General features: G+C 37.2%; 2 protein-coding genes across 4 annotated transcripts in view; one reads left to right on the top strand and one right to left on the bottom strand.

Annotated features, from left to right (window-relative positions):
- Mef2 (myocyte enhancer factor 2) overlaps nucleotides 1-4,877 on the top strand; it is a 63,141-nt gene extending 58,264 nt beyond the window's left edge. The window contains exons 3-11 of the mRNA XM_089588972.1: nucleotides 784-943; nucleotides 1,037-1,240; nucleotides 1,859-2,014; nucleotides 2,120-2,252; nucleotides 2,333-2,565; nucleotides 2,900-3,090; nucleotides 3,702-3,868; nucleotides 3,961-4,303; nucleotides 4,397-4,877. Coding sequence (XP_089445098.1) covers nucleotides 890-943; nucleotides 1,037-1,240; nucleotides 1,859-2,014; nucleotides 2,120-2,252; nucleotides 2,333-2,565; nucleotides 2,900-3,090; nucleotides 3,702-3,868; nucleotides 3,961-4,301 — 1,479 coding nt within the window. The 5' untranslated portion in view covers nucleotides 784-889 and the 3' untranslated portion in view covers nucleotides 4,302-4,303; nucleotides 4,397-4,877. The remainder of the gene's footprint in view (nucleotides 1-783; nucleotides 944-1,036; nucleotides 1,241-1,858; nucleotides 2,015-2,119; nucleotides 2,253-2,332; nucleotides 2,566-2,899; nucleotides 3,091-3,701; nucleotides 3,869-3,960; nucleotides 4,304-4,396) is intronic.
- Nucleotides 4,878-13,174: 8,297 nt separating this feature from the next.
- Nucleotides 13,175-25,757, bottom strand: LOC106647618 (lamin). Of its 3 annotated transcripts, XM_014364117.2 has the most exons (9): nucleotides 25,356-25,757; nucleotides 24,760-25,230; nucleotides 16,510-16,822; nucleotides 16,117-16,409; nucleotides 15,606-16,026; nucleotides 15,181-15,402; nucleotides 14,920-15,021; nucleotides 14,587-14,651; nucleotides 13,175-14,130 (listed from the first exon to the last, which is right to left on the bottom strand). In XM_014364117.2, exons 2-8 carry the CDS (start codon nucleotides 25,200-25,202, stop codon nucleotides 14,622-14,624), a joined length of 1,824 nt encoding a protein of 607 aa, XP_014219603.2. In that variant the 5' UTR covers nucleotides 25,203-25,230; nucleotides 25,356-25,757; the 3' UTR covers nucleotides 13,175-14,130; nucleotides 14,587-14,621. The 3 variants fall into 3 exon arrangements, with proteins under 3 accessions (XP_014219603.2, XP_014219600.2, XP_014219601.2); XM_014364114.2 differs by lacking the exon at nucleotides 14,587-14,651; XM_014364115.2 differs by lacking the exons at nucleotides 14,587-14,651; nucleotides 25,356-25,757 and having other exon boundaries at nucleotides 24,760-25,347.
- Between the last annotated feature and the right edge of the window lie 1,760 nt (nucleotides 25,758-27,517).

The following is a 27,517-nucleotide window of genomic DNA, read 5'->3' as shown; positions in this document are numbered from 1 at the left end:
TTTCTAAAATAATTGACCATCGTGCAGTGGTTGGGTTGTATTTTTAACGTACGATAACCTACGACAAAAGCTAATCGGAGCTGCAAAAAAAAAAAAAAAAAAAAAAATAACCATCGAGAGTTTATTAATAATGCACAATGCATGCTTAATTGTCGTGTCCTAAAATATGTATTTCAAAACACGTTTGTCAACTACGCTAATTATAAATGCACACTTGTATAGACGCTGTACAGTTAACTAATGTACGGATGTATGTGTACATGTATAGATACGTATAAAAAAAAAAAAAAAAAAAAAAAAAAGTACGGTAATGAACTGCGATTGTTTTATATGCTTATTATGTTGAAAGAAGTAGGAAAGTCAGTGAGATACAATCTCCGGGGTTTTTTAACAAAATGTTGAAAAGAAACTGGTAGTGTTGAGGGTGTCGGTGTTGAAGTATCTGGCGCCTATTGCTGGTAGATTGGGTTTTTATCTCTCGTATTAAATCGAGATTTTACTTGCATACTGTAAAAAATAATCCTTTGAAAAAAGTCTATTGAGGTTCGCAAACAAAAAAAAAGAAGCAATTTCGAGTCGTCCAATGGCTTTGGGGTAATTTTTGTAGTCGTGTATAATGACTTTCTAAGCCCCGCAAAGTTGCCCAACAGCCTCGAAAAGTCATTAAAAGAAAATTTGACGAACTTTGAAAACCATTAAGAGTCATGTATCGTACGGCTCGAAATGTATTGACATATACGAAAGCGTAAAGCTAAATTTTGGAAATCGTGCTTTTTGTTACAGAATCACTAACATTCCATCCAGAGATTCGACGGATCTATCTGTAAGCCAAAAACCAAAAAAAAAAAAAAAAAAAAAAAAAAAAGCAAAGGAAAAACTGACGGTCAAAATGGGTCGAAAAAAGATACAGATTTCCCGCATCACGGACGAGCGGAATCGTCAGGTAGGTGTAAAAAAAAAAAAAAAAAAAAAGATACGAGAAAATCAGAAAGAGTAAAAAACTAAAAACTCAACAATACTTACGATGATCGCATAGGTGACGTTCAACAAGCGAAAATTCGGCGTGATGAAGAAGGCGTACGAGCTGTCCGTCCTGTGCGACTGCGAGATCGCCCTGATAATCTTCAGCTCGAGCAACAAGCTCTACCAATACGCGAGCACCGACATGGACAAGGTCCTGCTCAAGTACACCGAGTACAACGAGCCCCACGAGTCGCTGACCAACAAAAACATCATCGAGGTGAGTTGCCCGAATTTTCGGCCTCATTACCCCTTACCGATACTTTTACTTCACTCGTGGAACGCGTGTGACTATGCGACGAATGAACGTTTTTCCATGAGGGCTCAAGTGTGCGCGCGTGTGTGTGTGTGTGTGCTTGTGATGAGGATGCAAGCGATGGCGAGTCTGCGAGGGTGATTTGCCGCCGCGTTGTTATCCCAAAAAGAAAAGGAGGAAAAGTAAAACAAAGTAAAACAAAAAAAAACGCGACCTCTAGAACTCACGATAGGTGAGAGAGAGGAAGAAGAAGCCGATCGAGTTATAGATTTTTCAAGTTAACCGGAGAAGCTAAACACTTTTTTGTTCTCTTATCGACAACGGACATACATGCGTATATAATTATCCTCGCGCGGATTGACACTCTCTTGTTTATACATCGCGTGTACATAATATATATGGATCCTGATGATCGGTAAGGTACGATGTTCAATCGGCGGGCAAATCAACCTGCGGACAGACGCGAGTGAGTGAAAAGGAATTTAGATAAGGGAGGGAGGGAGTTGGAAAAAAAAGTGCATGCGAAAGATTGTGTGCCCTCGGGCGGTGTGGTCACGTGAACCTGTCTGCTGCAACTTGCAGGCGCTCAACAAGAAGGAGCATAAGGGCGCGATGTCGCCCGAGAGCCCGGAGCCGGACGCCCAGGAGTACAACCTCACCCCGCGCACCGAGGCCAAGTACGCCAAGATTGACGAGGACTTTCAGATGCTCATCAGGAACCAGCACAACGGCTCGAGGGTCGGTTTGTTTCCTACATTTTCTTGTTTTTTTTTCTTGTTTTTTTTTTTTTTTTTTCCCCCTTCCAACAACTTTTGTTTAAATCCAATACCTCCGTTCCACCAGATGGGACAGTCCAATTACACGCTGCCCGTGACTGTGCCGGTCAACAATTACGGGGAACAAATGCTCGGCTCTAGTCCGCAGATGGCCCACGCCAGCATCTCCCCGCGACCCTCGTCCTCTGAAACAGATTCAGGTAAGTGCCCAACGGCCAATTGATGCATACACACCGAATGAAAGTTTCGTTATAACGATTGCGTGTACATGTGGTTGCAGTTTACCCGCCTGGAGGGATGCTGGAGATGAGCAACGGGTACACCCCGGGTTCGCCGTTGGGGGGCTCACCGAGTCCTGGGCCGTCGCCTGCCCTAGGTGTGCCCGTCTCAAAAGGTAATCCGTCGAGGCACTCGCCTCAGCCGCCACCGCCGCCTCATCCCCATCGGGGTAACCTGCGCGTCGTCATACCAACGCCGATTGCACAATCCCTGGCCGACGAGGCCAACTACGACGTGAGTGTCAATTTTCTTTTTTTTTTTTTTTAACAACTTCCAGATTTGATTTCGTTGGGCGCGACGTTATTTATGCACGCGATGTTCTCGAGAGGGGCGGAGAGTTATATATACAGCTCAACTCGGTTACAATCGCTTGAATAATTAAAGTTTCCTGCTTACCGGAGAAGATGATTCCTTGAATAAACTCTTCTCTCTTCTCTCTCTCTCTCCGACTCTCTCGTGAAATCGATAGAGCGATTTTTGTGATAAAACCTGCGAGGGGTTTTCAAATTACGTTTGACGCGAGAAATATTGATGAAGAAAGAAAAAAAAAAAAAAAAATCTCAAACAGGGTGGACACGGACAGGGGAGCTTGAACACACCGCCGGTAGTGGCGCTGCAGACGCCGTCGGTAGTGCCGTCAAGTTACACCGGTTTCGGGCCGACGGATTATTCGACGGACATCAGCAGTCTTGCCTGGACTCATCAGAGGTACGTTGATGACTTGTCAATGTATTCGGCAGCCACCATGTCCAGTATAAGGTAATTTTCATTTAAATCATTGAGTTGTTGTTACTTTGAAAAAGAAAAAATAAAAGACTGTGCGTCCAGTTTTTCCTGTTTGCATGATTATATTTGATTCATTTGCTCGTTTTCGTTTGGTTTGCCATCAACGCGTATGCTACTTACACTCGCAATAACTTACGTTACAGTTTTTTTTTTTTTTTTTTTTTTTTTTTCCCCCAAAACGTAAATACGTATCTTACAGTCAGCATGGCCACAATTTTGAGTTTGCTTTCGTGTTTTTTTTTTGGTACCTTGACTGACGTACTCTTTCTATCAAATAAACAATTATTTTCATGTACCACTCGTGAAATATGTTTCGTATTGTACTCGACGCCAAAAGTACATCCTCTACCCGTCGCTGGACACCGTTTAACATAGTTTCTTTTTTTTCTCGGTAACAACGATGTATAATCCCCTCATTTGCATCACCTGCTTATTGACTAACCAATTCTGCACCTGATTTTATTACAATAGTATTATTCGGTCAACTCTATCTCTCCCGAACTCGGTGCTCAATATTAAAGTTTAAAAAAAAAAAAAAAAAAAAAAAAAAAAAAAAAACGCGCTCGTTACTTGTCTTTTTCCAGCAGTCTTCCTCATCACATGTCGGTATCGAACAGCACGCCTCCGCCCTCGACGTCGCCGATACCCGTGAAAATCAAGAGCGAGCCCATCAGTCCGCCCCGAGATCACCACGGCGGGGGCGGCTCCAACGGGTCCCTCGCCGGTCACGCGTCCAGCCTCCACCATCCAGGTAAGCACCCAAGTATATAATATGGTACACCTAAAGCGATCATGTAATATACCGTATATATACTAAAGAGCCGATCGTCTTTCCTCCGACAGGTCACACGAGCCTGGGTGGGCCGTCCTCGTCGTCGGGCGGGCCGCAGCCGCCGCCACCGCCTCACCAGGTCCACCAGTCGCAGCAGCAGCAGCACGGTGGGCCCCAAACCTTGAATCTCGTCTCGGTGAACAGGCCGGGCAGCAACCCGCCGCCGTCGCACTCGGGTAGCATAACGCCGACGAATCTACCCTCGCCCGGCCACGCTGGCTCGTCAGCCGCCGGTGGCGGCGTCGTCGTCGGCGACATGCGCACGAGCCACGGGGGCCCAGGGCCCACCAGCGACTACGAGAACGGACCGCTCATGAAACGCTCGAGGATCACCGAGGGCTGGGCGACTTAATGGTAAACGAGCTTTTTCACTTTCGTTTCATCATCTCTTTCTCTTTTGTGGTTGATCGAACGACGGGGGTGATAATGATTGTGCTCGATCGGCAGGTGTGTACCTTCAATGCCAGCCGCGGCGCCGAGCTCGATTGGTTACTCCTCGATGGCCATCAGTGGACCAGCGTGCGCAACGTGGCGTTGACTTTTATCCGCATAGGTATATACACACCCACCCATATATAATGATAAGAGAAAAGGACTATATATATATATATATACACCCTTGTACACACGCGACGAGGTGAACATATAATTTATATATATATACATACGCATCACGCACACCTGCAAATAAACGTTCGAGACGATGTTGCATATTGTACGTTGTTGGGAGTCATCGCTTCTTACGAGGGATAAGTATAAAAGAGATGCGCGCATCGCGTCGCACGGGGAACGTATTTTCCGGACGGAAGAGAAAATGTTGATGCAAACGACAGAGAAGAAGAAGAAGAAGAAGAAGAAGAAGAAGAAGAGACGGACAGCTCTTGTTTCTTCTTTTTTTTTGGATTTTTTTTTTTTTTTTTTTTTTTTTTTCGTTACTGTCTTCGTACTTTTGCGCAAAACATAAATATTACGTGCGTGCGTGCGTGCATTGGTATATGATGTACAATATTGTTGTCACGTCCGAGAGGAGGGCGCGCGTGTACGTATTTTTCCGCGATGAAGTGGCGGTGACGAGGACGACGAGGTAAATAAGCTATAAAGAAAATTTAGGAAAAACAAATCTGTTATATATATATACACACATTCACTATATATATATATACATATTTTTGTCGCGGAGGAATATGATAAAGTCGGGTGAGTTCAAACCGAAGCGTCTATTTGGTGATGATAAAATGTGGTGCCATAATGTTGAAAAAAAGTTTATATATACATACATATATATACACGATGGATATATATTATAAATATATTTTCATGTATATAAAAAAAATATATATATAAAATAAATAAGAGGTGTTGTTTGTATATGTATATACGTCACGGAGGTGTAAGACGGACAGCGTGAGTCAATGCACATGATATGCCGCGTCCCTGTAAGCCTCATGTGGCCCTTTACACGATCACTCCAAGTGCAATGGTGACGACGATAAAATTATACGACACGAGAAAAAAAAAAAAAAAAAAAAAAGAAAAAGAAAAAAGAAAGAAAAGATATGTAGGCAAGATTATAATTCACTAAATAATGATATTGAAAAATATCGTACCGCCACCTGCGTATACACGAGAGAGTATAATGAAGATAGTGAGCGAGCGAATGGCTTTAAAACAAGTGTTATTAGAGACAATGCACAAATATGAAAAATTTTTAACAAAAAAATCAAGTGCGCTCGACTATAGTGAAGGAACTATCTTTTTATCGAGAATCGGTGAAAAAGTGCACGCACCTGCGACGCGCGAATTGTTGTGTTGTTGTGCTTGGTATGGTGGTCTTTTTTTTTTTTTTAATGAAAATTAAAAAAAATAAAGATAGCAGCATAATCCGTTAATATCAACCACATACATGTATCGCGTAAATGCTTGTTTACGTGCGTAAATAGACACACGAGGCAACGCGACCATTTTTTTGTGTAGAACTTTTTTTTCTTTTCATACATTTTTTGATACTACAACGTAATAATGTTTAATTGCCATTCAAACCGATATCAACATTTTGTGCATACTCGATCTAGTCACTTAAGTCGTGTCTAATTTTTTCTTCTCTTTTTAATTACAAAACTATATTATCCATCTTTAACTTGTATTGAATGCCTTGTTTTCTGTATTGTATTCCGTGTTTTTTTTTTTTAATTTTTGTTTTTTTTTATTTATAAAGATACCTTTACATATTGATTTTACGCTTGTAATAGAAAAAAAAAATCTCGGTCGTTTCGCGTTACAAAACGACGAGGATCTCACGATGTGTGCGGTAATGATTGTGACGATTTTTTTTTATCGAATAATTAATTAATTTTAGTGAGTTATATTATTAACGGTCTATGCCTGCTTACATATGCGTTGAAAGTCGGCCACTGTACTCAAATTATTCATATTATATGAGAACAAGATTCGAAATTAATATATTATATAAATAAATATATATTATGAAGAAGAAAAAAAAACAAAAAAACAAATACTATATATATTAGTTAGATAGTTAGGCGTATGATGTATAGCATTGTTTTAATAAACAAATTCACACGACTATGCAAACTCATTATTATAAAACAAATAATAACAATAAATATATATTTAATGATAAAAAAAATACATCTATATAAGACCATACGTTGTGTGCAGTCAAAAACACTTTTTTGGATTGCCCGAATATCAAAGAAAGTTATCAAAGAGGGGCAAAGTGCATGAGTTGCATTTGATCGTGGGAGCGAATTATAGGTACACATAAATACACCCACTTATCTCTGTGAAATCGATGGAAGTATGACCGATCGATCGTCCGACTGCATGTACATTTTTCACGAGTATTTTGCACATTTGATATTAAAGAAATAAACAAAGATGTTGAAAAATTAAATAAAGTTGAAATAAAACCAAAACGCTCTTGGATTACAGTAATACCCTTTTAATGCCTATAACAATATTATTAACCAACTAAAACGAAAAATAAATTTGAAAAATCATTTTGACGAGGGCTTGTCTCACAAGTATGTGTCGATCTTTTAAATGTCTGTGAAAAATTTTGCGATTAAGAGAGTGTACGATTTTTCTGACCATTGGCTATCGATGTTAGTATTTATACATAAACATATTATATGACTTGAAAAATTTGTTAACTAAATCTAATACCGCCTTTGAATAAAAAAAAAATATATATATATACATGTAAAATAGTGACGAAATAAATAATCGCGTAAACTACAGATTTAAACTTGAACTCGGATCATCGAAGGGTCGTGTGATTGTTGAGAGAAAAATGCCGTAGAACCTAATTTTTTTTTTTTTTAATTTGTGACAAACGTTTTCTTTTAACTGCTCAATTATTAAATAAAAAAAAAAATTAAACAGCCCGTCGGACTCTTCTTTTTTTTTACACGCAATACTCAACACTACGTGAACGGACAGCGACTACTTAATTACCCAGCGTCGCGCATTGTATAAAAAATATATATTTATACAGCAAAATTTAATAATTAAGTAAGTGGACACAATTGAATACTCGTATAACTTGCAACGAACGAGAAAAAAATGTGTGCGTGCACGTAAATCCGAGAATGTTTGAAAAAAAAAAAAAAAAAAAAAACGAATATACGTGCGGTAAATTTGTAAAAAAATGTAAGTAAAAAAAAAAAAAAAAAATCCCTATGTATACACACATTTGTATTTAATGAAACAACGGGCGCGCGTTAACCACGTGCCGAGTATCTCTCTGGAGCCTTGAATTCTATGCCTTAATCTCGAAAGACATATCCTCGTGAGAATTGCTCTCGTGAATAAATACATACACATCCAAACAAGTACTATTTGAATAATTGCAAAGGATTAATTTTTAAACGTTACAATATATGATAAACGAAAAAATATATATGTATACATAAATATTAAATAAAACAAAATGAAATTTTAAAAAAAGTATAAAAACGAGTACATAAGTGTAATTTAACTGTAACAATGTGAATGGAGTACACAGGTATTTGATTAAATAGTGCCTGGCACCGTTTGTGGCCCTCCTGTCATTTAAACTATTATCGTATAAACGTGTACCAAAAGGAGAACGACGGGTAATAATAATAATAATAATAATAATAATAATAATAATAATAATAATAATTATAATTATAATAATGATAATGATAATATTATAATAATAATAGTAATAATATTAACAATGACACGCGTACATATACCCACATGCAGAACCGAGAATATATCTTTTACTATTTTTATTTTCCTTCCTTTAAATCAAAATTCGGTAACCTATGAAAACACCATCGCGTGAGATCATTTTTTTTTTTTAATATATATTTTGAGTAGGTGTGTTTGATAAAAATTGGAAAGAACGCGAGAAAGTAACACGATTGTTCTCCATTGTATGTATAATCTACAATTTTTAAGACGACCAACCGTACACTTTTTACGAAATGAAACTTGAAGTAAGGGAAAAAAGGAGCAAAGTTTAAGAGACGTTGTTATTTTTCGAGACGAAATATTATGACTATTTAATGTAATCAAGAGGAGGAAAGGGGAAAAAGATGTCTCAGTTATCTAGTTGCAGCGCGGAAAATACCAACTGTACTTTCCTATTATTGTCTACGCAAAAAAATTTGTTGTTAAAAATGTTGTCAACTTGCTGGATATGCTGTATATCGATATTTAATATTGTTTCCTCGATGCGCGTCAGTGGATGGAACAAATTGTTTGGATCTTGAATTTTTTATTTATTGTTTATAAAATGTGAAAACAACTCACTTTCTATCCAAGTCAGTGTGCTTAACCATGTAAACTTATAAAATTGTATAACCATGTTGTATGTCGATGGCACATCGATCTAGTTGAATGGACCACTCATGTGCGAAAAAAAGGGTTCAGCGGAGCCGGACAAAGCTGCCTTCCTTTTAGCTATCTTCTCGCAAAGATTGCATACGTTATACACAATACGAGTTGTTGCTTTATCGATAATGCGTTCGATCGAGTTTTGTTTATTATTTTTTTTTCTAAAATAAGGTGACTTTTTTTATTGTATAATTTAATACAATTACTGTTAATAGAGATTATCTGTATAACGTCATGATGATACATACATATTGAGTTTTATAGAGGAAAATGAGATGATACAAGAAAATAAAAGTGTTGTTTAATAAAGAAAGTTTTAAAAAGATCCGCAGTGGTTTTTTTGTGAGTGGCTGGGAAGATAATTTTGTCCGTCTCTGGTGTTGATTGAAAGAAAAAAAAATAAAAGAATTTGAATTTGCCAATGAAAAATGTTGTTGCTTGAAATTCTACAAAGTCTATTCGAGAGAAAAAACAGGGTGTTATAATTATAGAATGTAAAATAAAAAGTGTCGTTAGTTATTAAAAATGCCCAAGTGCGTCTGACCGTCAGCGTCAATATTTCTTTTTATTTTCGTACATAGGTATACATTGAAAAAAAAAAAAGAAAAAGAAAAAAAAAATTGATGCGACTAGACAATTTCGTGGGGCAAAGAAAAAAAAAACGAAAAATGAAATCTCGTTATTTTTTATTGCGCCAGAGGATGATGAGGTACGTACTATTGTGGTATAAATACTAAGTACTGGGATTAAATATATATGAGGTGGTAATTTAGGTGAATTTGATGGATGGTTTTTGTTATGCTTCGAGTACACTCTCTTTTCACTAGAGGCAATTTGGTTGATGTTCAATCCCAACAAACGAGAAAAATGAGCCAAGCCAATGCATATGGTACAACGTATATATAATACTTAAAATATTCATATACAAATTTCCGTTATAGTGACGATGAAATGAAGTGAAGAAAAAAAAAGAAATTAGAACGAAGCGTTTTGTTTAAAACTAAACAAGAGTGAGAATAAATATAACAATATCTTTGTAGATCGTAAAATTATGCAGAAAAAAAATTCGTTAAATGTTAAACATATAAACAAATAAATAAATAAATGGGCATGTACATACACACGGCGATCTATAGGACTCACGATTAAGGTATAAAAAGTTCAATGTATGTCTGCGTACACGCATATATTTTTAATATGAAAAAGAAAAACAGTAAAAAGGCACACGTATACCCAAAAGGATAAATAAACCGCGCAAGCTGACCGAAATGTTTTCAGTTTCACAGCTTTTATCGTCTTCTCCTGCTACTTTGCGCTCAAACTGTACGTCTATAGGTGGAATGTCTTTAAATCCCTCGAAAATAAAGCGCATTTCGGGTCAAGAATAACAAACGAACAAAAAGCTATAGGATTTCGCGCACGACGTGGATGAAAGAAAAGGGGTCGCGCTCGAACGCGTACTTCAGTCCACTTGTACTGTCTTACAAACACTATGGGATACAAAAGATGATTCTTTGGTGGATCGAATTTTCTTTTGTTCCATTGATTTTTTTTTTTTTTCGATTAATCATTTGGCTACAGAGCTTCGGTGGATGTGTAACATGTGTTGCTGCTTTTTTCTATGTCTAGCTGCAGATTGGTTAAAAAAAAAAAATAATAAAAAAAAAGTGTAGGCGAAATTTCGATTAAAAAGTGCAAAAAAAAAAAAAAATTAGGATATTATGTGTACTCGAACTGAAATGGACCACCTCTTTAACAAGAAACAAAAAAATGTTTACAAGGAGATATTTTTATTAGATTTTTTCTTATAAGAGAAAACTATCACGAACCTGGTGAAAAAAAACTATTGATATTATACAAAAGTATATAGCATATAAAAACTCTAGATTTACGAAAAAAAAAAAATATATATAAATAAAGTCAATATTTTGGCCGCAAATGCTGTCGCTATTTCCTAATTAAAGATACGTGTTTAGGATTTAGCGCAAATTTATTTTAGATTTATACATTATTTGTCTGAAAATTTTTAATAGTCGCATTATAATGGAATAAAATTTTTTAATATTAACAAAATATAATTATGTTGATGAAATCGATAATTAACTTCGAATTTTGATGTGATAAAAATATAATTTTTACTCTTTGTGAAATCAATGAGTAATTAAATGCTCAAAGCGTTAAAATTAAAATTATATTTTAAAAGTATGGTAAAATAACGTGTCCTATAAATGTTTTGTCAGCTGTTTCACAATCAGTTAACGAAAAATAACATTTTTACTTGTTTGGAAGCGCAAATCATTGAAAACTCTATAAATATTTGTCGAACCATCAGTTTGCAAAACGTAACAAGCATCAATGGCAACAGTATCTTTGAGCTTACATACGATTAAAAAATTTCAACGCACCAGGCGGTCAATAAGACGATTACACTGTATGAAATAAAAAGTCCCTGTATATATAACTGTACCTTGAACAAGTGCTTCTTGTTGCTTCAGAGAGAAAAAAAATTTTCCGTTCCACAATTCACTTCGTAAGTGACCTTTAACATAAGCATACACATCTTTTCGTACCTAAACACAAATTTACACTCACTTTTGTACGGGGATGACAGCGGCTTTGATCTGTACAAGATGATGTGGTGGTAAAATTATTATTATTATTATTCTGAAATGCTTTTTCGACGGCAGTAATTAAATAACTCTATTTTCGTAATTTCTTATTGACACTTTGCTTTTTCTGACAATCGTAAAATTACACGCATTTCGGTAAAAGCTGTCATTCCTCCACACACAAGAAGTTGATAAGTGTAAACCACCAGTAAAAAAAAATATTTAACGAAATTAGTGAGTTACAAAACTAGTATGTTAAACAGCGTAAACATGCGCATTTTAAAGGACACATCCATGGCTGGTGAATAATATGTAGAAACACAGCAAGAGAAACACCTATACCACGTATAAATTGTAAAAAAATTAACGCAGGTGAAATGTACAGTGCCATGCCGTAAAAAAAAAAATATATTTGAAAATGAAGCGCACCACACCGTCGTGTGATACTTTGTTCATTATTCTTTTTTTTTTTTTTTCATACACAAACAAGTTAGAACGCGCGCGGCAAGAGCCTCTTTAATAAATGGAAAAAAGCGCACCTCCAACATACAAAGAATGGTAATCAATAATAATAATAAATAATAATAATATTAATATTAATAATAACAACAAATACTACTGTAATAAATAAGCGTAACTTCATGTAAAACTTAACAATAAAACGTCATCAGTTTCTCAACAATGCACATCCTATTTTATAAAAAATAGGCCAACAATGTCCGCAAAATGCATTGCATAAAAAAAAATTATAAAGAGATAAACAGTCACATTGGAGAGATCGTCTTTACATTATGATATTTTTTTTTCTATGCAATCATAGGCGAAGATGGATATTTAAGGTTTACAATGAAAGCTTGAGATGTTATTTTATGTGGAGAAAGAAAAAAAAAAAAAAAAAAAAAAAAAAAAACATGTTTGCGTAATATTTTGTCGTTAATACCATAATATTTGCGTAATCGTAAGAAACCCGCGCAAAACGAGTTAGCAGTATGTGTCCTTTGAATTTTGGTGCTCGATGATTATAAATACGTACACGTTATATGCCGAAAAACGATTGTTATATTAAGTCATTATCATTGTCATTGACGATTATTTTTATTACTAGAGTATACGTAAATATAGATTTATTATTACTATTATTATCATTATGTTACTTTTGCATATCTTTTATTATAAAGTTTAAGAGACGAAGAAAAAAAAAAAAAAAACAAAGAAAACGACAATTACTGATTTGCACGATTCAACGCATATTTGTCATTGTCGCCTACGATAAGTCGGTCAATAAAGTGAGTGTATAAGAATTTGTGTTTGTTCTTTATTTTTCCTCATGTTTTCTGATATTTGTCGATCCGTTAGGCATACAGAATTCGAGGCAAACTTAGACGAAGCCTCTCGATATTATGTATAAATATTTATCATCGTTACATGTGATGAATGAAAAGTAAACGCTGTCAATGTGTAAAAGAACAGCGAAACTTGTAACTCACGCATCCACATGCACACATATACAAAAACGATAATAAAAAAATTAATAAATGCATACCAATGCTGTAGTTATATTTCAGTGTATCTGATGTTTTACATTTCCCAATACTTATACTTTTGGTTTTCATGTATTTGTATTTTAGTACTTAATTTATAAAAAATTTTACATACACCATACAATGATTGAAATGATTAAAGGAGGGAATGTTTAAAAAATGTGAATAAAAAAATTTAAGTCAGTTTTTATTAAAATAAAAAGATTTTCAGTATTTTGTCAAATTTACATAATTTTTATTACATTCAACTTGCGGTATACAAAAATCTGTAGTGCTCTATGCTCTTAGTAGATCTTACTTTGAAAAAGGCGGTCGACAATTTATTACTATAAAAATTTCTGAGATTACTCTGGCAGGTGTGATGTACTGCTATATCCAACAAAACAGTCATCTTATGTCTAAGTAATTATACAGATATATAAACTAATTATCAAGTCAGGATGACACAGGGAGATAAAAATTATTTACCATAACGATTAATTCAATAAACGCTTAATTTTTTTTTTTTTTATGATTTTGTAGCATGATTCGTTAATACATAATTACGAAATTGAACGAAGTATTTAACTAATGAAAGATTTAGTTACCTTGTTAGAATATATTTTTAGATGACAGTAATAAGAAATATTTTTATTCTTATTTATAGGTGTGTCAAAAAAACTAAATGCATTTTTACTTTATCGTTTAATAGAAATAGAATTCATATTTTTTTTTCAAATATTTAATTTAACTTATGTAAATATAACTTGAATAACTTATTACATTTAAATTTCAAGATTCAAGTTATTGTAGCGTTGTGCAGTTAAAAGTGAAAAGATTGAAAGGCAATCTGGAAGTATTGTTTGTTATATTTGGCATCGATTTTAAGTATGGATCGACAAGTTGAAAAAAAAAAAAAAATAATAAATTACGTTCACTTTTCAAATGAAAAGTGACGAAGATGAATTCTACAATTTTTTTTAACGATAATTAAATTCTTGCGTCCTACTTAGAAACGACTTCATACAGCGTAAAATGCCTTTACTTATTAAGCTTAATTAGGAAAAATATTTTTTTTCTGTTAATATTAGTATTTCTTCTTAAATATTTATCTTCATTCAATTCACATAAGGCAGCAGCGTTCATCACTCCTAGGATCTCCCTGAAAATTGAAGAAAAAAAACAAATTTTATCGTCAAAAAGATAAGTAAAGATTATCTTTAATGTTAATATCGAAAACTTAGAATTTGAATGTTTTATGTGTAAAGTGAAATATATTACTGTGATTCATCAATGTTTTTTAATACTAATGTTAGCAACGAAGCAAATAAATGAAAAGACAGACAGCTCTGATTTGCTACAAAAAGTGATTGCAGTAATGAAATTAAGATAATAGAACAGAGAAACAAGATTACTATGACCCATTAGTTTCGAAATAGTTTTCCCAAAACTGAAAAATTGTTCTAAGGTTATATACACAAAGCAAGCAAGATATATATATTTTACTTACTGTGCCAGTATTTAGAGTTAAGTAAATTAAAAGTATAGAAGTATAGGTAAACATTAGAAGATAATTTGTAGTATCTGCGATAGCTAGATCAATTTGTGCTCAACTTACGTATACTTGCTCGTCAGAGCTGTGTGTCGTCGTACTTAAAAGAAGTTGAAGAAACTAGTTCTTCTCTATAGGAACAAAAGGTAATAGCGTCAATATACCAATCCCAAATTTGTTATATTAAAATATTAATTCTAATGTGTGCACGCAATATAATCACAATGAAAAATTTGTATATTGTGGTGCAATAATTATTGTTATTCAATTTAAAGACTATCAATATTAAATGTACATAAATATATTTAAATATATATATACAACGATACATAAGTAGAATATTAGTTCAATTACAGTTCTAATTGCTGTAGAAATGAAAGTATAATGCGCACAGATTACCTGCTGATGATGAAGCTCTTCAGGTAATCTCAAGAAACTTTCCCTGTGTCGTGACACAGATGTGGACATTTGTTGTTTTTTTCGCTCAGAATTGGCCATTTCCTGAAAGAAACAGCAAAATTTTATTCATCATTGATTGAAAGTAAATTCGAATGTTTTCAAGGAAAGGAGGTGTATAGTGAAACAGGAAAGGAATTGGGTAAAAATCATAACTTGTGTTATCCATGGCATGCAACGGGACGTACAGTATATTGTACATACTTCTCCATCGTTGTTCAGCAACAAAGTGGTCATGTTATCGGCAACAAACCATTTCTGGCTCTTCATCACCAAATTGGTGGGTGGCTCGTGAGTCACGCCGATGTCAGATGACCAAACGGTGACACTTGCACCCGGCTCGAGCTTAGCCGTCCTATGGAATTTAAAGATGGTTTCCAAGTTTCCAGCTTTGCGGATCAATTGCCAACCGCTCAGAGATGTTTCCTAGATACAAAAAGTACAATAGCTGAGTTGGTGACTCCAGAATTGAAGTTGGTGTCAAAATAAATATACAACGTACTCAAAACTTTATTAAATACTTTTTACAGTTAAAACTCAATGCAAAAAAATAGCTTAATAAAATAAAGCATAATAAAACTTTCGCACAAAAGAAATAGTAAATATCAACGACTGGCGTGTTGACTCACTTTGCCACCCTTGTTTGTCAGTTTGACGAAGCGGCCTTGAGTCTCGGCCTCGGTAATCTCGACATCACCTCGTGCCGAGCCCGTGACACTGTAATCGCTGGTGGTGCGCTCCTCGGACTCTTCCAGCAGGGTGCGCTTCCTCTTGTTACTACGCACCGGAGTAGCTCGGCTTGGGGTCTCTCGGCCAGACACGCTACTCTGCGACTGAGCGGGCGTTATGTTGAGCCTAGCCTCCTCGGTCTCAAGGAGCTTCCTGTAGGCCGCGATCTCGAGATCGAGGGCGACTCTGATGTCCATGAGGTCTTGGTACTCCTGGAGATGATTCGCCATCTCCTCTCTCATGCGTGACAGCTCCTCCTCTAGAGCAGCCAGGCCCTCGGTGTGTTTTGCCCGCTCGGCTTCTCGCTGATTCTCCAGTTCACTGTTGAAAGATAATAACAAAGAAAGAAAAGTCAAAGCAACTAATCGCAACACGTATGGTAAACGAGAGACAAAAATAGGGTGTACCAACCGTATGCGAGCACTGAGCGCGTTGTTGGCCTTCTCAAGCTCGTTGATACGAGCGTTGCAGCTTTCGTTGCGGCTACGAGCCTGTCTGAGCTCCTCAACCGCCAGGGTAGCGGCACCGCTGTTGCGCTGCGCGTGCGACTTGAGGTTCTTGATCTCCTTCTCGTACATGAGCTCGATCTCTTCGCGGTTGACACGCATCTGGGCCTCGTACTGGTCGCGCAGCTCCTGCAGCGACTGCTGGAGCTTCGCCTCATACTGCTCGGCCAGGCGCCCATCTATCTCTGAGATGTCCACCTGCAAGAACATCATCATCATCATCATCATTAGCCATGGTTGGATTGATAATCATTGAAATGTTATATGGATGTGGCAAAGGTAAAAACAACAAACTCACTTGGCGTTTGGTACGAGTCTCGGTGAGCTCTTGTTGGTAGACCTGGTCCTTGAAGCTGATGTCCTCCTTGAGGCTCTGGATATGGTTCTCGAGATCGATGCGCTGGAGGGTCTCCTCTTCCAGGTTCTTGCGCGCCTCGTCGAGCACCGCTGCGAGACGCTCGACCTCCTTCTCGAGTTCGCGCACGCGATCGGCCAGTTTCTTGCGCTCCGCTTGAGATTGATTGTACTGGGATTGCAGGTCATTGCAGCGGCCCTCGAACAGGGACGAATTGCGCTCGGCCACAGTCAGATCCTTTGTTTTTTTTTCAAGCCTGCAATGTTACGAATTTCGCCGTTAAAATTTTTACCATCAGTTAATTTTATTTAAAAATACACAAGCTTTTGGAAAGAGAAAAAAAAAAAAAAAAAAAAAAACCGTCATTCGTCACGGTTCACCGAAAATAAGTCAATGGCCCCAAGCAGCACAGCAAGGGCTCCCCTCCGGAATGATTTCCGAGCATCTGGCGCGACACGTGCGCCGAGTATACACCTACACCATGCACGGACTACAATATAACATACCGGGCCAAACCCGCTGTCATTCATTATTTTCCTCCTTCAACAACTTTCAAAATATACAATGCATCATTTTCCAATCCCTGGGATCGGTAACCCAATTTACCGATCGTCGCGAATTCATCAGCGCCAAACGATCGACAGACACGAAACCGTGAAAGTAAGAGCAGATCAATTGTCGAGTACAACACTTGGTAAGAGACGAGAAAGGAGCGACGCGAGCTCGTTAAAATGAGGAGAGGGCGAGTATGTAGACGGTCTTCCTCTCTCTGCTGATGTACAGTTGAATTGATCCGGGACTTGACAGCCATTATTGCGAAGATACAAAGTAATTTTTTTAGTGTTGGGTGACAGATTTGAATCAACAGAGTTTTGTTACTGGTACCCGAGGATTGGAAAATTTCCAAGAGTTTTAACACCTATGACAATGAGCAGAGCAAAGATTCATGACGCTAAAAAGTTCAGCATTGTACAAATGACGTGGGCGTCCTAAAAAAACGTAATCAAGCGATACTAACAGTCTTACAGACCTTTAACTGTGAAAAAAACCTCTCGAGGGGGAAGGTGATGGATTAGATTCAACGATCGGTTGATTCGATGTACAATCAATGATCGTGCTCTAGCAGTCTATATTAATGAAGTCACCTTTTGAAAACCGGTTTAAAATCTTCCCAACATCAGGTCGCGGAAGTGAAAGTCGGATGTCAGGCCCTGCGAAGCTTTTTGATCGTTTGAGCCTGTGTATCGTTCCATCCTACGTATCGTTTTATCTCTTTCATCTTCGTGGGTGTCGGGGGTAGCTACTTTTAGATTCTTGTTTTTTTTGTTTTTACATACCGATCTTTGTACACCAAAGTATAGAAAATATGGGCTAAGATACTTATTTTCGCCCTAAATATCACGGAGTAAAAAGAAGAAGAAAAAAAGCCTTGTTCGCGTAATTAACCCACGACATACAGCAATGGGTATATAAAATGAGTAGACCCACACCATGTGATCTTTGTCACGCTGATGCGTGTAATTTTTCCTCTTAGCATCCAGCATCGAAAAGCGATAACAATTGTAAGTGCCTGTGTTTTTATCGCCAATAACTAAACTCAATTCAGTCCATACGATGTTTTGCATAGTATAGGTGCGTCTGACTCACGGCGTGTGTAATTTCGACGCGGCTGTGCCCATACATTTTACACTTTGCCCTACCTTCGCTTTCATTTGCAATTTTCAGGCCAATGCTAATGCTCGTTTTACTTCCCTACCTGCAGGGGAGGTACGTCGTTTGTTTCCACCGGGTTATGCTTTACGGGGGTCAAAAGATTCGTGTTGCTGTATATGCATATATATATATATATATATATATATATATATATATATATATATATATATATATATATATATATATGCATATACATATACAGGGCACGATATAGGATTTGTTGTTTCAACCAAGAACATAGGTTGGCACGCCAAGGTGTAGAAAAAAAAATTGGGATCTAAGGTTTGCCACCCGATTGCCGATCTTTTTAATACGAGCGAAATCGGTATGCATCCCTCGATTAAAAAGAAATCTTTTTTTCCCCTCGAACGATGAAGAAAATGATGAAGCGAGTAACGGGTTATCGTTGAAATAACCAGTGCACTATATGAATAAATTAAAAAAATACTACCGAAACGTATGAACAAAAAATTGTTAAATAGCCACACGCGCGCTTCATCATCCTTACGATCCATGTTATATAGAAAAAAAATTCCAGACACGTGTACATTTTTCCCCACCTCCTGTAATATTTTGCACACACCGAGGGATACCTCAAGGAATATATATATATATATATATATACACACACACACGTCCACATCGCCTCTAAAATGCATCGGAATATCCTTGGCCTACTATGACAGCAACACCAATATTCTCGAGACCGTACGTCACCGCCAGCAAAGATTTCAGCCGATCATGGAGGAAAACCAATGGTTTTCCATACATCACGGATGGATATCGTTGCGTGATCGACAGCCATTCGCCGAGTGAGTCTAATCTACGGCCAAGACGCATCGCGATCATAATATAGCTGGACGGTCAGGGGTGCGTACGACCGAGCGTCTGGGCGTTCTATTTTAGCCCGCGACTTTCGACCCACATAGAGAATTTTATTTCACTTGCCACGCGTATGTGCTTATACTTGAACCCGCGTCACTCCCTAAACTCCCCCCTGGACAGGACACCCCGTACGTAGATATTCCCCTGGGGAGGGGGACTTGGTCATTGCAGTATATTACAAACTGTCGTTTGGCTCGTCGTTATAGAAAATAAAAGCATATGGATACCCATCGATGGGGAAAAGGTTACAGCATTGGTAGTCGTGTCGATTACCGCGGTGCGTTTGCCCCGACAAGTGTGCGAAGCCCAAAGCGACGTTTAAACCCTCAGGTAAGTGTATATAAATGCAAGGTAAAGTAGGTATAGTTAGTTCACGAGGTTCTGCCGTTCGATATTCGCAAACCTATCTCTCTGTGTGTTGTTGGGAAAATTTTTCACGGTCACGGAGTCGAGACTTTTAAAGGGCAGGTGGTGGTCGTTTTCGTCGTTATACTCCAATAGGGGCTTTACGAGTCTTTTCAGCACTGGTCGATCATACACTTTTTTTTTTCTTCAAAAAGTAAATTAACATCACCTACGCGGTGTGCGGAAGATTAAACAAAGCTGTCTAGTGTGTACCATGCCACCTTTTATCACGCGAGCGACCTCGGAGTTTTTTCTTTCTCTGTATTATATTAAATTCCTTTCCGTCGAAAGACATCTCGTCAGCTCTAAAAATATCATCCGACGTACGTTCAAATTAAACCTCTTTTCTCCTCAAATTGCGCTCTGCTAGACAAACCAATTATCAACAGTCGAGTCGACTGGTTTTTTTTGTTGTTTCGAAATACCTATATATGCGCATAACGCATCGTTGCTATTACTTTTCTACGTGTGATTAATTATATTACCGATTGTGTGATAGGTTTTTTGTTGTACATATATGGTAAACAAATAAAAATAAATAAATGAATGTAACTAAAGTTGTTTTTTTCGTCAAAAACAACAAAAACAAATTGGGAAAATGTATTCAAACAGCAGCAATCGAGAGTCAAGATCTGCGAATAAGAAGAACAGGAGGACAGGAAGAAAGGAGCGACTCAGCAGGGGATATATGTTGTTCTGCACAAACACACACAGCCACACTCACACGCCAGATCGTAAAGGTCTGAAAGTATACGCCAGGGAATACCGAACCGTTAGCCAAATATAATATATAAGCAAAAGAGTGTAATGCGAGTCGTACGGTAAAACCATGAGCTTTTGGTCTCTGGTTCTCGAGTGCAAATCCAACAAATTTGCCGGAGCATCGGTCATATTTAAATCAAATGGTAAAGTGAAGGAGAGGGAATAGGCAACTTCGTACTTTTTTTTTGGGAAAGTCGATGGTTGAGGCTGCGCGTGCTTCAAGTGTGGCCCCTTACTTGTACAGCGATGACTCGTCCAACACGTGTACCGGAAGTTCAAGGGCTCTTCCCGAGTATCGACAAAAGTATGTTATTGGCCATGAGAATTCATTACAATCATTTTTATCGAATGTCAGTACCGTATTTTGTCATTGTTATTTCAGTGCAAAACTTATTTCAGCCACTTTTGGTGAGAATTCGACAATGACATACTCGTTGGGAGAAATTTCAAAAATAACTCTGCCATATTTTTCTCTTCAGGTAATCCGCTACCGATGATACATCCATGTAGTGATTAAAATTTTAAAGTTGGTACAATCAAGGAAACGTTGGACATTTGGCTTTTGTATATTTCACAATTACATTCAACGCCTCATACTTTGAGCTACACTAGCCACGTGTCGATCACAAGTTTTCAATAATTATCATTTAATGAACACCGATACTGATAAACTAAATTGTTAGTTAATTTGTTTTCTCATCGACCAATTCGACATCCATAGCTGAATCGAACTACTCAATCACTGAGTTCTTTCTTTAAAGCTTCAACGATGGTATATTTTTCAAAAGTGTTTAATTCAATTAACAAAAATTCAATACATAAAAACGAATATCACGTGGAATCATCCTGATGGATGAAAACCCTATGCCAACAATAAACGAATTTATTACACGAACGCCGAAATTTTTAAAAGATAAAAATGAGCCTGGAAGAAGAAAAAAAATATAATACTTATACAGAAACAAGTTAAAAGCTAACGAAGAAGTGTGGGCATTACATACACACGCACATACATCGTTCCACAAGGGCGGTGGCCGCGTGCATGGAGTTCCCCTTCTTTCATAAACTTGACGTCAGCTCACGTTTTAGGCCCACCCTACGTCTCTCTCTTTTTTCCATCCGCCTATGCTTAATTTTTTCGCCATATCCGCATATTAGTTAGCCCCGGTGTGTATCTCATTAAGCTGCAGAGAAAGGACTGCTTCTAGTCTTTTTTTTCCTTTTTTTTCTTCAAAATCGAAATGTCTTGCATAAGCGTTGCAAAATATGTTACAATGCGTGATTTCGGCGGGCCATTTTTTTTGTGTTTCTGTCGCCGGAGAGAAATAATAGCTGCATTTTTTGGAGGCCGTTTTTTAGCCAATGCGATTTGCTGTTCACGACGACCGAGGAGGTAAAATTATTGTTCGACTGGGTATTTTGCGTTTATCTTCTTCTGCTGAAATTGTAGTGCGCGCGTCGGTAAAACTGGATAGTTATCGTCGTTGGAATTGTTGAAAATTCTTTCAAGGAAACACGGAGTCAGTTGGTTTTTCAATTGATACGAATTCGTATGAGCAACGGGTGAAAAAACATTTTGTCCACGTTGGCCTCATTAATCACTTGTAGAAATAGTTGCTCAATCACAGTTGAAGATGGAACACTGACGTGAAAATGAGTTATCCAAGTGCCGGGGAACAGTAACAAAAACAGATTTTAAAGTCACGAGCTGCGATGCGCTCAGACCTGAAGTATGTACGATAACAAACAAAGAAACTAAAAAAAGTTGCTAGAAAACCTGATAAATATACGATGATTATTCTTTACACGAATAACAATTAAAGTATCAGTCGAAATTAAAGTTTTTTTTTTTTTTTTTTTTTTTTTTTTTTTTTTTTTTTTTTTTTTAACTCGACGTAAAAGTAAAGGGGCATTGAAACAAATTTTATTAATTAAAGAAATGTTTATTTATTTGCTATAAATGAATCATAATACCCTTCATAAATGTGCAATAATTCCCAGGACAAGTATTTTACGTGCATTCATGGAAATATTACGTCTCCCGATGTGCGAGCGCATGTTCAGTAGATAAGCGTGCTTAAGGTGACTCGAAATTTCAAAGCAAAATCGAAAAGGAGGTCACTTTTTTACTGCCGGATTCCAACTGTTTTTTGTTGGAAAAAGTCTGTCTGTGTGGATGAGACATTTTGTAAGGATAACTCAGACCTGAGAAAAATATATAATTGAAGATTTCAGCGGATAATTAGTAAAATTCCTTAATTTGCCTGTTAAAGTCAATCATGCTTAGTAATCAATTCAGTGGATTTGTGATTGAATCCAAGTTTTTTTAGAATAATCCTTTTTTTTCTTGAGTAAATCAAACATATCGGAACATTTCAAAAGTAAAACCACGTTTGTTGTTTATCTATACTCCATCCAAAGACAACCTTCGTCCATCGCCAAATTCGTTTCGAGCGCCAAGTTTGCAGACTATAAATGCCCACGTGTACTTACGCGCGTATCCGAGCAAGGCAAACAAACACTTGTCAACGTGCATTAGTAAAAAAAGGGGATTCAAAATTGTGGGACACGCAGTTCTGTGAAGAGACATTATTTATAGTTAATCTGTTAATAAACGTTACGAATCGATAAAAGTGAGGAGATACGCGGAGGAATCGAACGGATGTATTATCGGTGGCGAAGCTGTAAAACTGCTTCAAAGGAATCATCACAACAATGTACATTAATAAATTGACGTTCGCGCGTTGTCAGTTGACATTTTTCTTTTATTGTTTTGTTGTAAAAGAAAAGAGCCATTTATCATCCTACCGATACACAAGTACTTATCTGTATTTCCGAATTAGGTTTTATCCCACTCATGATAATTTTAAAGATAGACTAATGGATCTGTAGTAGTTAGTGTTGCCGATTTTTTTTTCAAAATCACAGATCTGCCATTAAAAAAAAACCCCAAATTCTCCGATAAGTTTGTAGATCGGCAACGCGTACAAGCTCGATGTGCGTGCCAGTAAAAATAGCCTTGTGCCGTATCGAGGAGATTCTCTATACATGAACACGTAGAGAGAAAGAGCACCCGGTAAAAGCTCACGGGGACACCATCACGGCTAAGGCGTCGTCTCTTGAGCTAACCGGCAAAACTCCCTTTCTTCTCCGAGGAGTCAATGTTTTTAGGTCAGGCGGTGGCTCTCGCGTTCCTTGGGGTACAACGTACAACATCACGTCACGTCCATATACACACACGCGTGTTTTCCCCGGCAAACGAATTTATAATACGTGCGTGCACGTATACGTGTGCAGGTTGACATCATCGCCGCATAGTGGGCCGTGACGCAATCCTCGCCGGCAACGTCATAATTTTTTATGTAGTACACTTTCTTTTCACATTAACAATTGTACTAAGTATTACACCTTCACCTTTCCCTTGGATTGGGACCAATTTTTTTATGTTTGTCAATAGTACCTACTCGACCACAAACTTCAAAGAGATGAAAATATTGGCTTTCACGACGGACGATTGATTTTATTCGAAGCAGAAGAGAGGGACATGTATCAATAATAAAGTGCAGATGTGGATGGATTTTGTTACCAGACGAACGAGTTTTTGTAGGGGAGTTTTAAGTATCTAGGTGCTCTTGCGGTTCGATGGATTTCACTGGCAAGAGTAGCTGATCTTGAAACATCAAATACTCGATTTTGTTCATTACATGTAGTTCTCGTAGGTTAAAATTTAATTGTTATTGTGTCTACATTGAGACAATGCAAAGGCACATTTGGAGTACCTTAAGAAGATATTTTTTTAGTACAAAAATAGCATTGACATCCAAGCACTGTCATGTTTGTTTATTCCTTTCATTAGTGTGAGTGAGAATAATGTCAATAAATTATTTATTCTTGACTTTTTAAGTCAAGATTAATGGCTTGAAATCGTGTTGCAAACTGGTATTGTTTTCACAATAATTTAGGCTCCTAATGATTTTGGAAACAATCATAATGAAAATTCAAATTCATACTGCATTAATATTCAATATTTATTTGAATCTCTGCACTGTAAGAATCAAATGATTAAAAAACAAATACTAAACGTTCGATACAACATGGGTAGAAATGTGTTATATGCAAACAAAATAATTTAATGTTATTATCTTTAAAATAAGGTTGAGAAAACCGGAGATGCCGCTTGTCCATGAAACAACCAAGCGTATGTTTCTACTAAACAATTATGTGTAAATCAGTTCCATCATATAATCATTAATTTATTTAGAGGACTAAAATTCAGGAGAACAAACAGACTCACATAATACACTAATAACGTTAATAATTGGGCAAATGATGCTCTAAGCATTTTCACGGGATGGTAATCCTGCTCAAGAAAACACTGGCCTGAACGATGGAAAAACTAAAATCTAGAAGATAAAAACTTTAACGTACTTGTTCTTGAGATCTTCGTTGTCGTCCCAGAGCCTCTTGGTGTCAATCTCAAGCTTAGCGCGCTCGCGCGCGGTCTCGTCAAGGAGTTTCCTGGCATCTGAGAGCTCATGCTCGTACATCGACTTGATGTTTGAGACCTCGCGGGTGGTGGTCTCCTGGTGGCTCTGCACTTCCCTGGTGAGCCTTGAGTTCTCGGACTCGAGGTGACGCACCTTGTCGATGTAGCAGGCAAGTCGGTCGTTGAGGTTCTGCAGGTCATGCTTCTCCTGGAGTCGAGAGTAACGGGTCGGGCTGAGCGGACTGCCTGGCCGGGATGCTCGGGTGGAGGTGCCGCCGGTATTGCCCGGCGTCGGAGTCGAGGTTGTCGGGAGCTGGACGTTAAAGCCGGCTCCTCCCGTCGAAGTCGAGGAGCTCGCGGCTTTTTTGCTCGCCTTTGTCGCCATTCTGCTCTAGGCGATGATGATGTAGGATCTATTAATCAAACGATAAAAATCACTGCCTGTTGGAGCACGCACAAGCACACACCACCGCTTAAGAGGTTATAGACGACCAACTGGTCACTCTCTACTCTACGCGCGTCTGTTGCTCCGGATTACCTTTATATATTTGTTGGTGTGAAAGGTATGATATGATGCGGATGCACAAGTGTGTAGGGGGCCTATACTATATCTTGTGGGATTGCAGACCCTCTCTCTTGCTTTTCGGGCGCGTCTTTTTTGTTTTATTTTTTCCGACTCTTGGACACTAGGCAGAAGAGAGTACACACACGTGACCGATACCTTGACCCATGTACGGCACGACACGTGAGAATATCGACTCCTACCTCTAGGCAGTCTAGGCACTATCTTGAAACTCAAAATTACACTCACGAGAAAGTAACACACGTTAAAGTTTAAATACGGTGCACAACGATGAGTTGACCAGAGTATACTTACTCGTAGTGGCGCCGACAAATGTCTGCGCTGTCTGCAGATTCGCAGTGCGTTTGTACGGAAGCTCGGTCACGACATCTACACAAAAACAAGTATGAGTGCACAAAAACACGTATACGACTGTACGAGTGCATGAAAGCGCGCGCCGCATACAAGTTGCAAAGCAGACGGTTTCTATTTCATTTAACTTAAGTACAACTTATAATTGTTACATCGTTACGTGGGAAAGAGATTTGTAAAATATATATATATATATATATATATATATATATATATATATATATATATTTAACTTTATACATATATTTACTTTGGATTTTATCATTCTGGTAAAGAGAGCACGGTGTAAGATATACATGAAGTTATGTGTAGTAATTATAGTAATCACTACTAAGTAATGACATATGGTCGATTTTATTAAACCATATGAATATCTTTAGTTTTGGAGGTCGATTTTCAGGTAAAAGATAAATAGTAAGCTTGCCGCAAATAGCATAAAAAATGTCAACTATTTTTCGTTTATTTCTAAGATTATTTGCGGCTGGTTTATAACTTATAAAGTGACTTTACTGTAAATAGCAATAATTATTTGGATCAGCGCCATCTAGCGGTCTTTATTTTTTGGCCAAAAGTGGCTCCCAAAATTCTGAATCAGAGCAATCAGGATTAAAGCCATTTAGTCAATTATAAACCAGCCGCAACTCATAATAAAGCTATAAAACAAAAAAATAACAATACATGTGTTTTTGGCGGCAAGTTAACAATCTATTTTCTACCAAAAATCGACCTCTTATGTGTTTATACTTTTGAAGATAAATTTTCGAGCATAAAATAGATTGTTAACTTGCCGCCAAAAACACATGTATCGTTATTTTTTTATTTTATAGCTGCACCATGAGTTGCGGCTGGTTTATAATTGACTAAATGGCTCTAAGCCTGATTGCTCTGATTGAGAATTTTAGAGGCCACTTTTCGCCAAAAAATGAAGACCGCTAGATGGCGCTGATCCTTATAATTATTACTACTCACAGTAGAGCCATTTAATTATTCATAAACCAGCCGCAACTAATGTAATAAATAGAAAATAAAAAGGTGATATTTTTTGTGCTACTTGCGGCAAATTTACAATTTAAAATTTACAATTTACAATACGGCACAGTCACACGAAGAGTCTCCGAAGAATGGAGCATCGGATCTCACGAAATAAAAAATACATTTATCACAGGGAAGTAAGTTTTAAGTAATATAAATAAACAAAGAACCCAACCTTCTCTGATTAAGTGAGATCCGATGGTCCATTCTTAGGAGACTCTTCGTGTGACTGTGCTTCTCTTTTAGGCCTTTTTTCTTTAGTCGTTTCTTTTAGACTGAATAATTCACGTATACTTATATTGGATCGTGATTCAAGATTTTTGTAACACAAATTTTGCTATGTACGTATTGTATAAGTTAACTGTTTATTGGAAATCTAAAGTCGAAGGGCTGTTCTTCTATGACTTAATGGAAAGTTAACATGGTCTGTGCTATTTGCGGCATGTTTACAATTTATCTTTTACCCAAAAATCGACCTCCTACGTATTTATACTTTTGGAGGTCGATTTTTTATAACACTTAAAACTTACTTCTCTATGATTAATGTATTTTTTATTTCGTGAGATCCGATGCTCCATTCTTAGGAGACTCTTCGTGTGACTGTGCTTCTTTTTAAGACCTTTTTTCTTCAGTTGTCTCTTTTCGACTGATTAATTTGTGCTTACATGAGTTAATGGTAAAAGGTCTAGAGTATTGTAATTTTGTAAATATTGTCGATTTTATGAGCCATATTA

This window comes from Copidosoma floridanum, unplaced genomic scaffold (assembly GCF_036245765.1).
Source record: "Copidosoma floridanum isolate Cflo_tuat_1 unplaced genomic scaffold, Cflo_Japanese_pri ptg000007l, whole genome shotgun sequence".
NCBI lineage: Eukaryota > Metazoa > Arthropoda > Insecta > Hymenoptera > Encyrtidae > Copidosoma > Copidosoma floridanum.
Note: the sequence above shows the minus strand (reverse complement) of the source record. Positions and strands in the feature narration are given on the sequence as shown.